The sequence below is a fragment of the Antedon mediterranea genome, chromosome 2 (genome assembly GCF_964355755.1).
Source record: "Antedon mediterranea chromosome 2, ecAntMedi1.1, whole genome shotgun sequence".
Classification (NCBI taxonomy): Eukaryota; Metazoa; Echinodermata; class Crinoidea; order Comatulida; family Antedonidae; genus Antedon; species Antedon mediterranea.
The window spans coordinates 33277144-33289419 of NC_092671.1; the positions used below are offsets into that span (position 1 = coordinate 33277144).

The 12276-nt window shown below is 33.7% G+C and overlaps 1 protein-coding gene across 2 annotated transcripts in view; it reads right to left on the minus strand.

The window, feature by feature from the left end:
• Window positions 1-1099: 1099 nt before the first annotated feature.
• The window catches only part of LOC140040840 (nuclear receptor subfamily 1 group D member 1-like), a 128533-nt gene continuing 117356 nt past the window's right edge, over window positions 1100-12276 (minus strand). For both annotated transcript variants that reach the window (XM_072087081.1, XM_072087082.1), the window contains 3 exons: window positions 8432-9843; window positions 4708-5167; window positions 1100-2658 (listed from right to left, as the gene is read on the minus strand). In XM_072087081.1, the coding sequence (XP_071943182.1) occupies window positions 2369-2658; window positions 4708-5167; window positions 8432-9843 (2162 nt within the window). In that variant the 3' untranslated portion in view covers window positions 1100-2368. The remainder of the gene's footprint in view (window positions 2659-4707; window positions 5168-8431; window positions 9844-12276) is intronic.

Here is a 12276-nt window from a genome sequence, read left to right on the forward strand (position 1 = left end):
CACTAATTGTTGTGGTACGATAGGTGTATCTTGGTTATAGATATAGTATAGCAACTATCTGAAAATCGAAAGGATACCCTTATTAGGTGTGGTTTAAAAAAACAGGATATATACCGTGCTCGTAACTTTTCAACAGTGCTGAAGATTAACAACTTTTATTTTAAATAGTAACGCCATCATTGCACGTAGGCAACAACAGTAAGACTTAAAATGGAGCTGCTTACAATATAATTTCTTCCTATCAAGAAGGGTTTCTTGTGTTTATGTTATCTTTGGTTTAGTATAAGGAATCCTGCCAAACTACAGTACAATTTTCATAACTTTGTCCTAAGTATTAAGATTTTATCTACTTAGTACTGACCCGTTACTACTTCAATAACATCCCTACCAAATATATCATACATATTTTACATATTTCCTCCTTTTATTATAACAAGCATGCGTTTCTACCGATTCCAGATGTACTATCATATGTCAATGAGACAATTCATACTGTGAATTAATAAAAATATGTTTTACAGCCTTCTATTTTTTTTTTTAAACATAAACTTTTTTTATAGAAATTTTTAAACTAGTTTGCTTAAATTCATCATAAACAGGTAAGTATATTTAGTTTTCAGAGATAAAATCAATTAAAACATTTTTCAGGGCCGTAGCCAGGATCTGTCAAGGGGGGGTTCGGACACTAAATATTTGGGTCAAACCCCCCCCCCCCCCCTGGGGTGGGGCCTGATGCGAAGCGAATTTTGTTAAATGACACCCCTAGATGGCCGGAAAAGACACTCTCGTGCAGCATGCTACCAATGAGCAAAAAGATCGTACTTTTTTCCTCCTTCTCAAACACGTTGATAATTTAAAGGACGATAACTATTTTTTGCAGTATGTTAGATGCGCGTACTCTGTGCGGAACCGCCGATTGTTTGATCATTTACTCCGTATTTTGTTTTGCGTTCAAGTTCAATGCGAACGTACATCTAGGAGCAGCCCCGAAAAAAGCACACTGGTTGACGGCAAATGCTATTTGCTAGCTCTATCTATAATATTTATTTACAGCAATTTGTTGAGGAATATAAATATTTAAATAGGTGATAGATATTGATACATTTTAGTACGTATCGGCTGGTGGTCTAGAAAAAAATAATCGGATGCCATAATGTGAACTACAGTACTTGATACCATAGATATTATAGTGTAAAATATTAATATTCACTATAATCCTCTATGATACATTATACTTCATAGTCACACATAAATACTGATGTACGTCGGAAGGCTATATACTTTATGCATGCTGCCTGACTGCCAGTGATCTAAACAATTATAGGTACGCAGTTGTCTGGCGGTGTCCTTTGTACGAATCGTTCGTGCCCCAGTTCGCTATGAGACGCGTCAATATCATGTTACATGCAGGGACCAAACATTTATTTTTCAGGTTAAAATCGGCAATTCATTTGCAGCTTTTAGAAATTTACAGACACGTATCGCTAGTTGACGCTCATACAGAGAAGAAGGTTCACGAACAAGTTTACGAATTTTTCAATTTACAAACAACTTTTTGTACTGTGGGGCACGTATTTGGAGGATTTTTGGAGATGAGGGTGAGGTATTGGGCATGTCGGGGATGGGGGTTCGCAGTCGGTTAAGGGGGGTTCGCTGTAAAGGGGGGGTTCGCCCGAACCATAAAACCCCCCCTGGCTACGGGCCTGTTTTTGTTATAAAACATTTTAAAAGATTGTTAAATGAAGCATTCCACTGTAACACATTAATTCCACCAATCAAAGTTTCGCATTTTACACATAACCAATATTAAGGCTTAAAACAGTTACAGCACCCTCTGTTGGCAGACAGTTACTAAGAGGTAATGAATGGTATACATGAGGCCTATAACATCTAAATTGTTTAATCAATTCTTATATTCGCATACATTAATTAAAACAGATTTAGCAGTCTAATTTACAACTAGTCACTGTTTTTACACTATAGGTCATGTTACTAAGACAAGTCATTAAAAAGTATATTTCTTAACCCGGTCTTTGTATGAACTTTGGCAGGAGCCAGATGTTCTAGAGTTTGTGAATACATGATACAAAAGACCATAAATATTTCACGGGACTGATACTGAATGTGCAATACGATAATTACGCAAGTACATTATCCTCTGTATTTTAAGCACATAATATCGTGGTGTTGTAGAAAACATCTATCATAACTGTCTTCATGTGATTTAAAATCAACCAGTCATTTCCAAGTGCAATATTTTGCACCTCAATTGAATAAATTCATTATTTTTCTTGCAAACATACCATTTTACTTGTTTATCAAACTTTTTAAATGTTCATAAGGGTTATATTTTCCTTGAAAATAATCCTCAATTATCATTTTTTTCTTTTTCATGATTTTTATTTTTTGGAACCTCATTCAGGTCGAATACTTCAGCGTGTAGGGGTGGAAACTGCATCTCTGGGGTTTTAACTTTGAGTTCCATTAATCGACGCGTGTGCTCTGGACCGATCTGTCGGAGCATTGGAAGAGTTGTCACCAGTTGGCCAAACATGCTCTTATCCTCAGGATGATTAATTAGCAGTTCGTACTGGAGAGACCGTAGTAAATTTCCCTGCAGTTTCTTGATTGGTTCAATCTCTTTTAGGAACGGACGATCTGTTGAAGAGAAATAAAGATGTCAATATTAATGTGTTATGTGTGTCTGTGCAAGTAACCTACCAACATTTTTTTAATAGGCATTCAATTTTGTTATTTAAAAAAAAAATCTCCACTGAATAGCTCACACTCCCAACAAGTTTACTCATGGTCAGTTCAAAATTCAAAATATGCCCTTTTATAACAGGTTGAGACACCCATGTGTTAAGTTTGTTAACACACAGCAGTCAGGCAATAATTTATTCATTATTAGTATGCAGATGTCTGACTTGTGGCATTCAAATGCAGGTTAAAAAAAAAGAAAAGTAGGAGGAAACCTCAATTTGAAAACTTCAAAACAATGTGACCCTTGACCTGATAAACAGCACCCTATTTCATGTCAGTTTTTAGACCCTAAATGTATTTTACAAAATATCAGTTGATTTTGATTTAGTGGTGTTTTTAAGTTTATCTGAATCAGAATATCACCAATATGGAACACTCTAAGCCAAGTTTTATGTGGAACAGCAATGTAAAATATTGCTTAATTATGCACATGCATTTCCATAGGCCCACAAAGAAAATGTAGTATTTATGTCTAAATACACTAACAATGTAGTCCCTAATAGAGGTACAAAAAATGTGCTCAGTGGCACTTACTAGAACAGATCCACCATTTATACATTCCCACTTGTAATGACAACATTAATCATATAAATATGATCTTTAAAGGTTGGTTCCATTTCTTAGTTAAACAGGTGCTAATCTGTAGACTTAACTAAACCTTTGGTCACTATTGTTTTGGTACAGACCTCCCAAAGTCTGGCACAGATATTCTGGTATTTATAATTCATCCCGCACCTCTATTTATTTTTGTTTCTTGATTATCCATGATATGTAAAAAACATCCAGATAATGTATAAATATATTATTTATCTACTAATAGGCTTCTAGTTCTCTTGTTTGCTTTTAATTTAATTTTGTTACTAGTTCAATATACACAAAAGAAAGTGAGAGGGAGGTAGTGCAGACATTCATTCAAATATTAAATAACAATAGTTGTAGTAGTAACACAGTTGAGACAAAAAAGCAAAAAGTTGAGTTTGATGGAAGTGATGACAAACATGATAATCAGTGAAGCGTTTTAAAGAAAGTAAATGATTAGCTAAAGTAGAATGACGATGATGTGAATTGGCCTACCAAACGACAAAGCAATCTTCAGTTGAACTACTTATACCGACCAAGTGACCGACAAAAACCAGCCAACTACAGAAGGCAAGATTTACTAGGTCAGCATATAGTCCAAAACAAGTTTAGCAATCAATTAAACAACTCGCACACATTATGTATACGAGGAACATGATGATATTTTCATGAGAAGGGCTGTTATCAATGCCTCTAGGGGACACTTGATTGTAGTTTTCTGATTGCTGTGTCAGAGTGCCTTTAGTAAATCTGATTTGCATCGTTTTACCACTGGAGTCAATTTGATCTTCATGTGAGATGTGATAATTGTTATAATAGGGAGTTGACAACAACAACAGCCAAAAGATGGAGAATAGGAGTCGCAAATGTAGATGAAAAGAAATTGTGTTAAGATTATTGTTAAACTATAATTATTTAAATGATGGTAATGATGATAATGATGACAATAATAATAATAAAACATTTAAATATGCATGCAAATAATGCATCCCATTAGGTCCACAAGATCTTTCATATCAAACAATAATTTACTTCAGAATCAATAAATCAAGTAGTAGTTAATTTGCCATATAATTTATATCTCTCTAAATTCCCTGCCATCAACCGCGCATCAATTATCAATATTATAACACAACTGATTGTATCCTTTTAATTTGATTGTTCAATTATGCATCACATGTCATTTTGAATTACCTGTATCTAAGGAAAAAGTGATATCTAATGGTGTAATAAATGCACTCTAATGCATGTTCAGTTCCCTGTAAACATTTTGATAATTTTTTAGTCTCGTTACAAAATTGTTCAACTCGTGAAATATTCTCTCCATTCAACTCATAAACATTAATTATTTGAATACTATCTCACCTGGTGACATTATGACAACGGCAGATAACAATGCGTACTCGCTATCCTCCAGTAACATCTGATTCACTCGTGCAGAGAAGTCAAACAAGAGATCAAATAAGTTTCCCAACGGCATTTCGTGCGTGTCTTTTAACGAGAACATATCACCCGTTGTCCACCAGTACACCATCCCATTACTGACGTTGGCGACGGTTGAAAACCTGATGGTTGCAACTTCAAACAAGCCAGTTTTAATCAACGTGATTTGGTCTTCTCGATTGAGGTTTTTGAAACCGGGAATTTTCTTGGCGAAGTTGACAATACGTGTGATTTGACTGGTGAATTTACTAGAAAAGAAGGTCCACATCTTCATTGTGTCCAATGGCTTGGAATAATCTAGCTCCTTCGGTGGCTTATCGGAAGTTGGAAATCCTGGCGGATGGTTGCATTTACTGCAATCATGGTTGTACCGTTCTTTAAGCTAAAAGATAAGAAATATTTCATCAGTACAACAGGAGTGTATGCAAGAGTTGGACCGTGCAAAATGAGCGGTGCCTATTGCAGGTGTTGATGTAGTCTATAAAACTAATATAAAATTCCACTACAGTATTATCTAATACACCATAAACTATTAAATTATTTCTAAATATTGGTTTCTTCTTAACTTAAAAAGCCCTTTTGCTTTATTTTCATTAAGCATTATTTAATGAAGGAAGAACTTTCAATGAGTCGAGGGGCGTTTTTTGTAAGATTATTTCTTGTTTAACTTATTCACAATATTTTCATATTTCTTTCATACGTAAAATGAAAGAAAGAAAACATACTGTGAATGAACATGTTACAAATAAAGATTTTAGTTTTATTATAATATGAGATACCAGTTAAAGCAATTTGGTAGCTCTATCAATATGATTGTATAATCAATATTTCAATGTATTATTTTCTAACCATAAAATCAATGATTTCAGAATGATGTTTATAAGAAGTGGCTCAAATAATTACCATGAAATAAAAATTACTAATGATATGAACAAAGGACTCGAAGGATAAAAAGTAAAGTGTGTTACCGGTACCACTATGCCACGGTTTCTCTTTTGCAACATACAGTATAGAAATTTGTATTAATTGATAAAAATAAGAAATTTAAAAGAAGTTGTTTTTAAAACATGGTCTGGTTTGGAAAGCAATTTTTTTTAAATTAAATTGTATTCACTAAATTAAAAAAATATTTAAAAAAATAAAAATCAAACACCACAAGTTTTGGTTAGTCAGGTTCTTACATAATATTAGGGAAAAGATGAATATTTTGCACAAATGGCATTTCGTGTGTATAATGAGCTCGAAAGACAAAAATCGAAAAGCCGACTGGTGGACTAAAATAAAAATACAACAACTACAGGCTTGGGAAAGTCTAGTTTAGGGTCTTTTATTTGGCAGTTTTAAAAAGCCAATATCAAGTTGATAAATCTATAGCTAGCTGTTATAAAAATGAGAGTGATGCATTGACGGAAGTTGACATATCTACACCAGTTGATGTTAACAAAATGGTGATGGATCTTTGACAGATTTGTTTAATTTTGGTTGTACTTTTGTAATGATAAATTAGAGAAGAACAAAACAACAATTGTATGTATTTGGTGCAAGTATATATGATGTAAAGAGGTATAGAAAGTATTTGTTTGTTTGCTTTATTCGGTACCAGATACCAGGTATAAGACACCAGAATAACACATATAGCTGAAACAGCTTATTTCCAATGGGGTTTTTATTAATGGTAGGATAATAATTTGCATTGGGATGAAGATTTCAGAATTTGGAAGAGATTAAGTTTCCTAAAGTAGATGTACATACTGTATAGTGTTAAATGGAACAATTCATCACGTTTTGGTCCAGATTACCTACATTAACCAGTAAGGTTTGCGGTTCTGTGTGCTATTATTTCCTTTGGGTATTTTTATTGTTTCGGGGAAAAATTAATTTAGTCCAGCTGGGTGGTTGATTCTCGGCTTGGTCCTGGGAACCATATTTTAGGGCACAAAATAAAAACTTTGCTGAATGCTGCAGTAGGTTGCAGTTGGTTGCAGTTCTGTGTGATATTAGTATTATTACATTCAAGTTAAGTGTAGGCGTGGTTTATTTCTTTAAATGTTTATTTTTTTCCAAAAAAAAAATAGTAGTACGCTCTCAGAGTGCAATGTTTTCATTGTGTTTACATAATGTATTCTACTAGCACATGAAAGTGCATGGTATGTACTTTGACTATCAACTGGACATACATAAATTGGGGTCAGCCTACTTTATGTTGTTCTTTTCTTGTCATCAATCCATACTAGGTCAACAATCTAAAGGTGACTATTTCAGTCCACCTGGGAGATTTAGGTGTAATTAATGCTGCAGTTGTACTTTAACTGTCTGACCCCAATAGATATTATTAAACTACAGTACAATTGTGTTAACTCACTGAAGAGTTATCAGAAAAAGAGCCACTACATGTTTAAACAATATTATTAGTAATATTATTAGTAGAACCATTTTTCATTTTAATACAATACAGATTTTATAAATTAATTTCTTTTTTAAGGTAAATGTTTGAAATGTTTGCAGATGCTTATTTTAATATATTCATAGTCTGATCACTGAACTTGTGTTTAATGCAATACTTGTAATTTGTTTTTTTTATTTTTTTTATTGGGCTATTATGGAAATCTTTTATAAATGTATTTATTATTATTTATTTATTTGTATGATGATTTTCCTAATAAATTCAAATCAAATCAAACTTCTGCTAGGCAGAAAGTGGTCACAAAAAGGTTGTTTACCTCAAGGAATTGTATCTGGCCTAGTGTTCAGATTGTGCTATTTTGGTCACTGTTTGATCAAATTAGGTCCATAGTGTGAGGCTATAGATATCATAGGCTAATATGTATAAAAGGTAGTGTGAACACATAAACATTCTGGTTCTTAACTGTATATAAATGTAATGTATGTGCTGGTTTCAGATGCAATATGTTCACATTAAACTAGATGGACAAAGTACTGAAACATGAAACTATAACAATCATAGAAGGTGTTTGATGAGGTACTTTACTATCAGCAATTGTGATGTACCAACATGGGATTGATGAATTAAAAGTCCAGTTGCCATCAACACATAATTTTGATGGAAAAAAAAATCTGTTTTTTCTCCTAATTTTTGTACTGATAAAAAAAATATAAAAATATCTAGTAGTAGTTTTGAAAATTATACGGTCTGAAATTGAATTTAGTCTTCTTTGTCGCAGCAAGTTAATTCAAAATTCTATTTTAATATGTTATTGTCTTGTATTGCATTTTTTGTAGAATTCCCTAATGATCAACTAAAATATTGTTGAAATAAATAAATATGAACTATAAAATATGTAGCTATAGAAAGTACTAAGTTAGTACTTCTAATGTCAGGTCAATGTTATATTGTATATACCAAAAGTCCACTAAGCAATTTACAAAGTACAACACATATACTGCAATAACGTACATTATCGTAATATGATTCAATGTTTCAACATTAATTATGAAGTTACAAAGTACTTTTTTACTTTATAAGCAATTTAAAAAAAATCTGAACTTCCACCATTAAAGTATACTAATAGGGTTACAATTTTGTTTTTTTTCTGCAGAAAATGGAATTGATTTTATTTATTTTTCATATTTTGGAGGAAAAATCTTTAACCAAGACATAAAAATATACTAATACACAAATACTTACCCTTTCTCGTAGATTTTCATCTTCACCTAGAAAAGGATAATACTTTGTCCGTAAAAACTGTATACGTCTGAATGTGTAGAAACAGCTGTCGTGATAGGCTTTGTACACCTTTTGAACAATATCTGCATATTTCTCCTCGTTTTCGGGTAAAATCGGAGCATTTAAATCAAAATCTGGCGGTATAGTGCTTAATTCTTCACGTCGTTTTATATGCATTGACATCTCACGACCCATCTCGACAAAGTCCATGAATCCTGACGGACATTTGGAAATGATTGTGGAAGGAGAAAAATCAAGTTTCGGACTGCCCTCTGAGCTGGAGGAGATTGACCGCGAGTCAGATTTACCGTCGGAACCAGCAGAATCGTAGGATGGAGGACCTCTTGAGAGGTCTTGCGGTTTTATTTGATGGTTTATATTATTACTATGATAAGGTGAGAAATAAGGTGCTTTGTTATCATCGTAAAGAGGTGAAATGTCCATAGGCTCCTGTTTCCGTGGACTCATCTTTGTATGCCCTTTTGAAATATAATTGCTCGGAGGAACATCCGATGGGAACTGGAAAACATCATTGGATAAGCTCTTTCCCTGGGAAGGTTTTTCATGAAGACTATCACGAGATAATCGACTTCCTTTTTCGAGCGGTGTCGGGGCCATCACTTGGTGACTGCAAGACATAGTATCTTTGTTTTCTTGCTCACAAGGACTAGGAGTATCGCACGGAATCAGGATAACTGGTTGTCCAGATTGCAATATCTTGGTAATTTTATTTACAGGAATCTCTCCTGGACTACTTCCACACGAGATGGGGGCTGGAGAATGAACCTGTTGCGACCCTCTTCCAGGGCTCATTGCATACATGTCGTCGTGAGAGGGATGCGTTTCTGATTTTCTCATTGAATTTGTACCCATATTCGGATGTTTCTCTGGCATTGGCAACATATCTGGGGACAGTTGCGACATGTGTTGTCGGTTAGGAATTGAACTGGAAACTCTACTACAGCTACTGACTGCTGTAGAAGCTAACTGACTCAAGGAAACTAGATCAGGATCCATGTCGGTGCTTTCATTTGGGTATTGACAATCATTTGGACTCATATCAAGTTCTCGTTTTATGATCATGCCTATATTATGGCCAAATGCCATTTTGTGTGCCATCATACTATTCATTGGCATCGATTTATACAGCGACATGTGTGAAATAGAGGGCGGTAGTAATGTGCTTCCCGGGGGTTGCATAATTCCGGCACTGCTCGGTGGCATTTGATAGCCACCTTGACTAAATAGCCGTGGCTGATTCCCGTAAAAGCCCGCCGGTTTCATTGATGTGTTATCTCCAAGGTTTCGTTGCTTAGCAATTGTCTCATGCATTTTTTCAATCATGCGTTTTGATCGTCTCCCCAGCCTTGATGCTACAATAAAGCAAATGAATAAATGTTAATATTATAATTAGTAATTAATTGAACCATTTAGGGATATATAATTCAGTATATTTGTGACATGATAAACTTTATTTAAAATAAAATCATTAAGGATCATGTCAAAATTATTCTACTGCAGTCACTGCAGCAACTACATTTCGGTTAATCTTTAACTTATTTATGTAGTTTATTTATCAGCTTTTTGGGTTAAATCATATACACCATCTATATCAGTTACCGACTCATAAATCTCTACATACTATATAAACTAAAACCATACATTATTGCAGTAAAAAAAATGTAGGTATGCTGTACTGCAGTACCTGCAGTCAAGGCTGTGGCGAGAGGTTAAAAACAGATGAGGGAAAGATTGGGAATCGGGGTGGGTGGTGAAAATTTAAAATTTCAGATGAGGCAAGCTCCTCCTCTGCCTCATGCTGGCTACGGCCCTGGCAGTAGACTAATGTGGACATAGTCCCTTACAGTTATTCATAATTAAAATGTAATATTAATGATATTATAATGCCAAATAAATTTAATATTTTCAAGGCCATATAATAGGTGGTAACATTATTTATGGTTACGTAAAATTTAAAAAATGATTTAAAATGGCAGTAGACAAAATAAAAAGTTCTACAAAAAATTGAAGGACAAATAACCCCATTATATTTCACGCAAGAATTCCTCTTAGGCAATAAAAGTACCTCCTAAATAATCTCCAAATAGTAATCATCGTTATGACTGTCTGTTGCTTCGTAGTTTCAAATATAATTGTTCAGAGACTACCGCGTGTGTTGTGAAACCCGGGAAGATGCAATATCATTACAATGTTTGGGATAACATAACATAACAAAACTGCAATAAAACATGTCGTCGTCCTTGGTCATTAGAACCGCAACAGCTGGGGACATATTACGAACAAACATTATTTTGCGTTTTTCCCCCAGTGACTTGATATATCAAACTCCACCTGTATTTGTTTTAAAAAATCTGAATAATTATTGTCCTGAAATTTCAAGGACATTTTGCTCGTCAAGTTTTTCTATATATTTTGTGGTAGGTACTATTATAAAAAAATGTATTATTGAAATCCATCATAGATTTTAATTTGTATTTCAAAAAAAGAAATAAATGTGAATATATACTAACTGGCAAATTGATGGTATAAATTTTGCGCTTTTTCAAATATTAAGTCGATTTTTATAATAAAAATAAATACTGTAATTTTACAGGTATAGTTAAAATTAATTACATTTATAAAGTATTTGGTGTATGTCTTCAACAAAAGGATTGTTAATGTTAAACCAATATGTTTTTCATGTACGCCTTTATTCTTCTTCAGTACGTATCATTTTCAGACAATATCTCTTCGGCCGTGTTTATACAGGCTTGCTATTAATTGAATGAATATAATTTGGAGAGAGAGAGGGAATAGGTGAGAAGGAAAAGGAGGGAAGAGGAGAGAGGGAAGGGGAAAGGATGAATGAAAGACGGGAGAGGTGGAGGGAAGGAGACAGGAGTAGGAGGAAAAGAAAGGTAGGAGGGAAGAGGAGGAGGAGAGGATTGAGGAATGTGCCATTATGATGCTCATGTTAAAGGTAGTCTTAAAATGACCGTAAACTGTTAGAAAATGGATATAAACTAAATACAAATCAATCTATTTAGGGTGCATTCCCAAAACTACCTAAAGGCATTTACTATCCTTACAATAGTATATTTAAGCTTAAAACAAATAATAATACTTCATTTATTGCAATTTGTCATTTTAACTTAAAATATGTACAATCAACAATAAAACATGGAATAACTGTCAGAACAGAATACCCCAGTCGGCTCTTAAATCACATCAAAACAGTTGTTAGTGCTGAAGTAGTAATGTTCTAACTCATATTACTATCTGATACATCATAACAGTTTATAGCCAGGCAGTTCAAAGTTTTACTACCTTTCTTGAAATCCTAGGCAATGCATTTTTTTAAACCATTGATCAATAAAGATAAAAAATATGTAATAATAATAATAATATTTGAAACACAATGTTGTATTAATCTTTTTAAACCGATTACAAAAGTCTTAAAGTGATGGTTGACATAATTGAGTAACACTTAAAAGTAATAACTTGTTGAAAATAGAGATTAAAATTTGCAGGGGAAAATAAGCAACATGCTGCTACCTTTGCCCTTTTCACCATGTGAATTGCTCATGATTGTTGCGCTTTGCAAGGGATTTCGCATAATTTAGGCCCCAATTTTGGATAAATTCATTTCTGTATGTCTGTATTTGGGCCAAATTTCCGTAGAATTACGGATGTTTCTATGTTACTTGAGAACTCTGAATTGGACCAGGTAGTTATTTTCTGCAGGCTATTTTTCATGAATACCGCTCTCTATTTTTCAATATTCCGATATTTTCAAAGAATTTTTT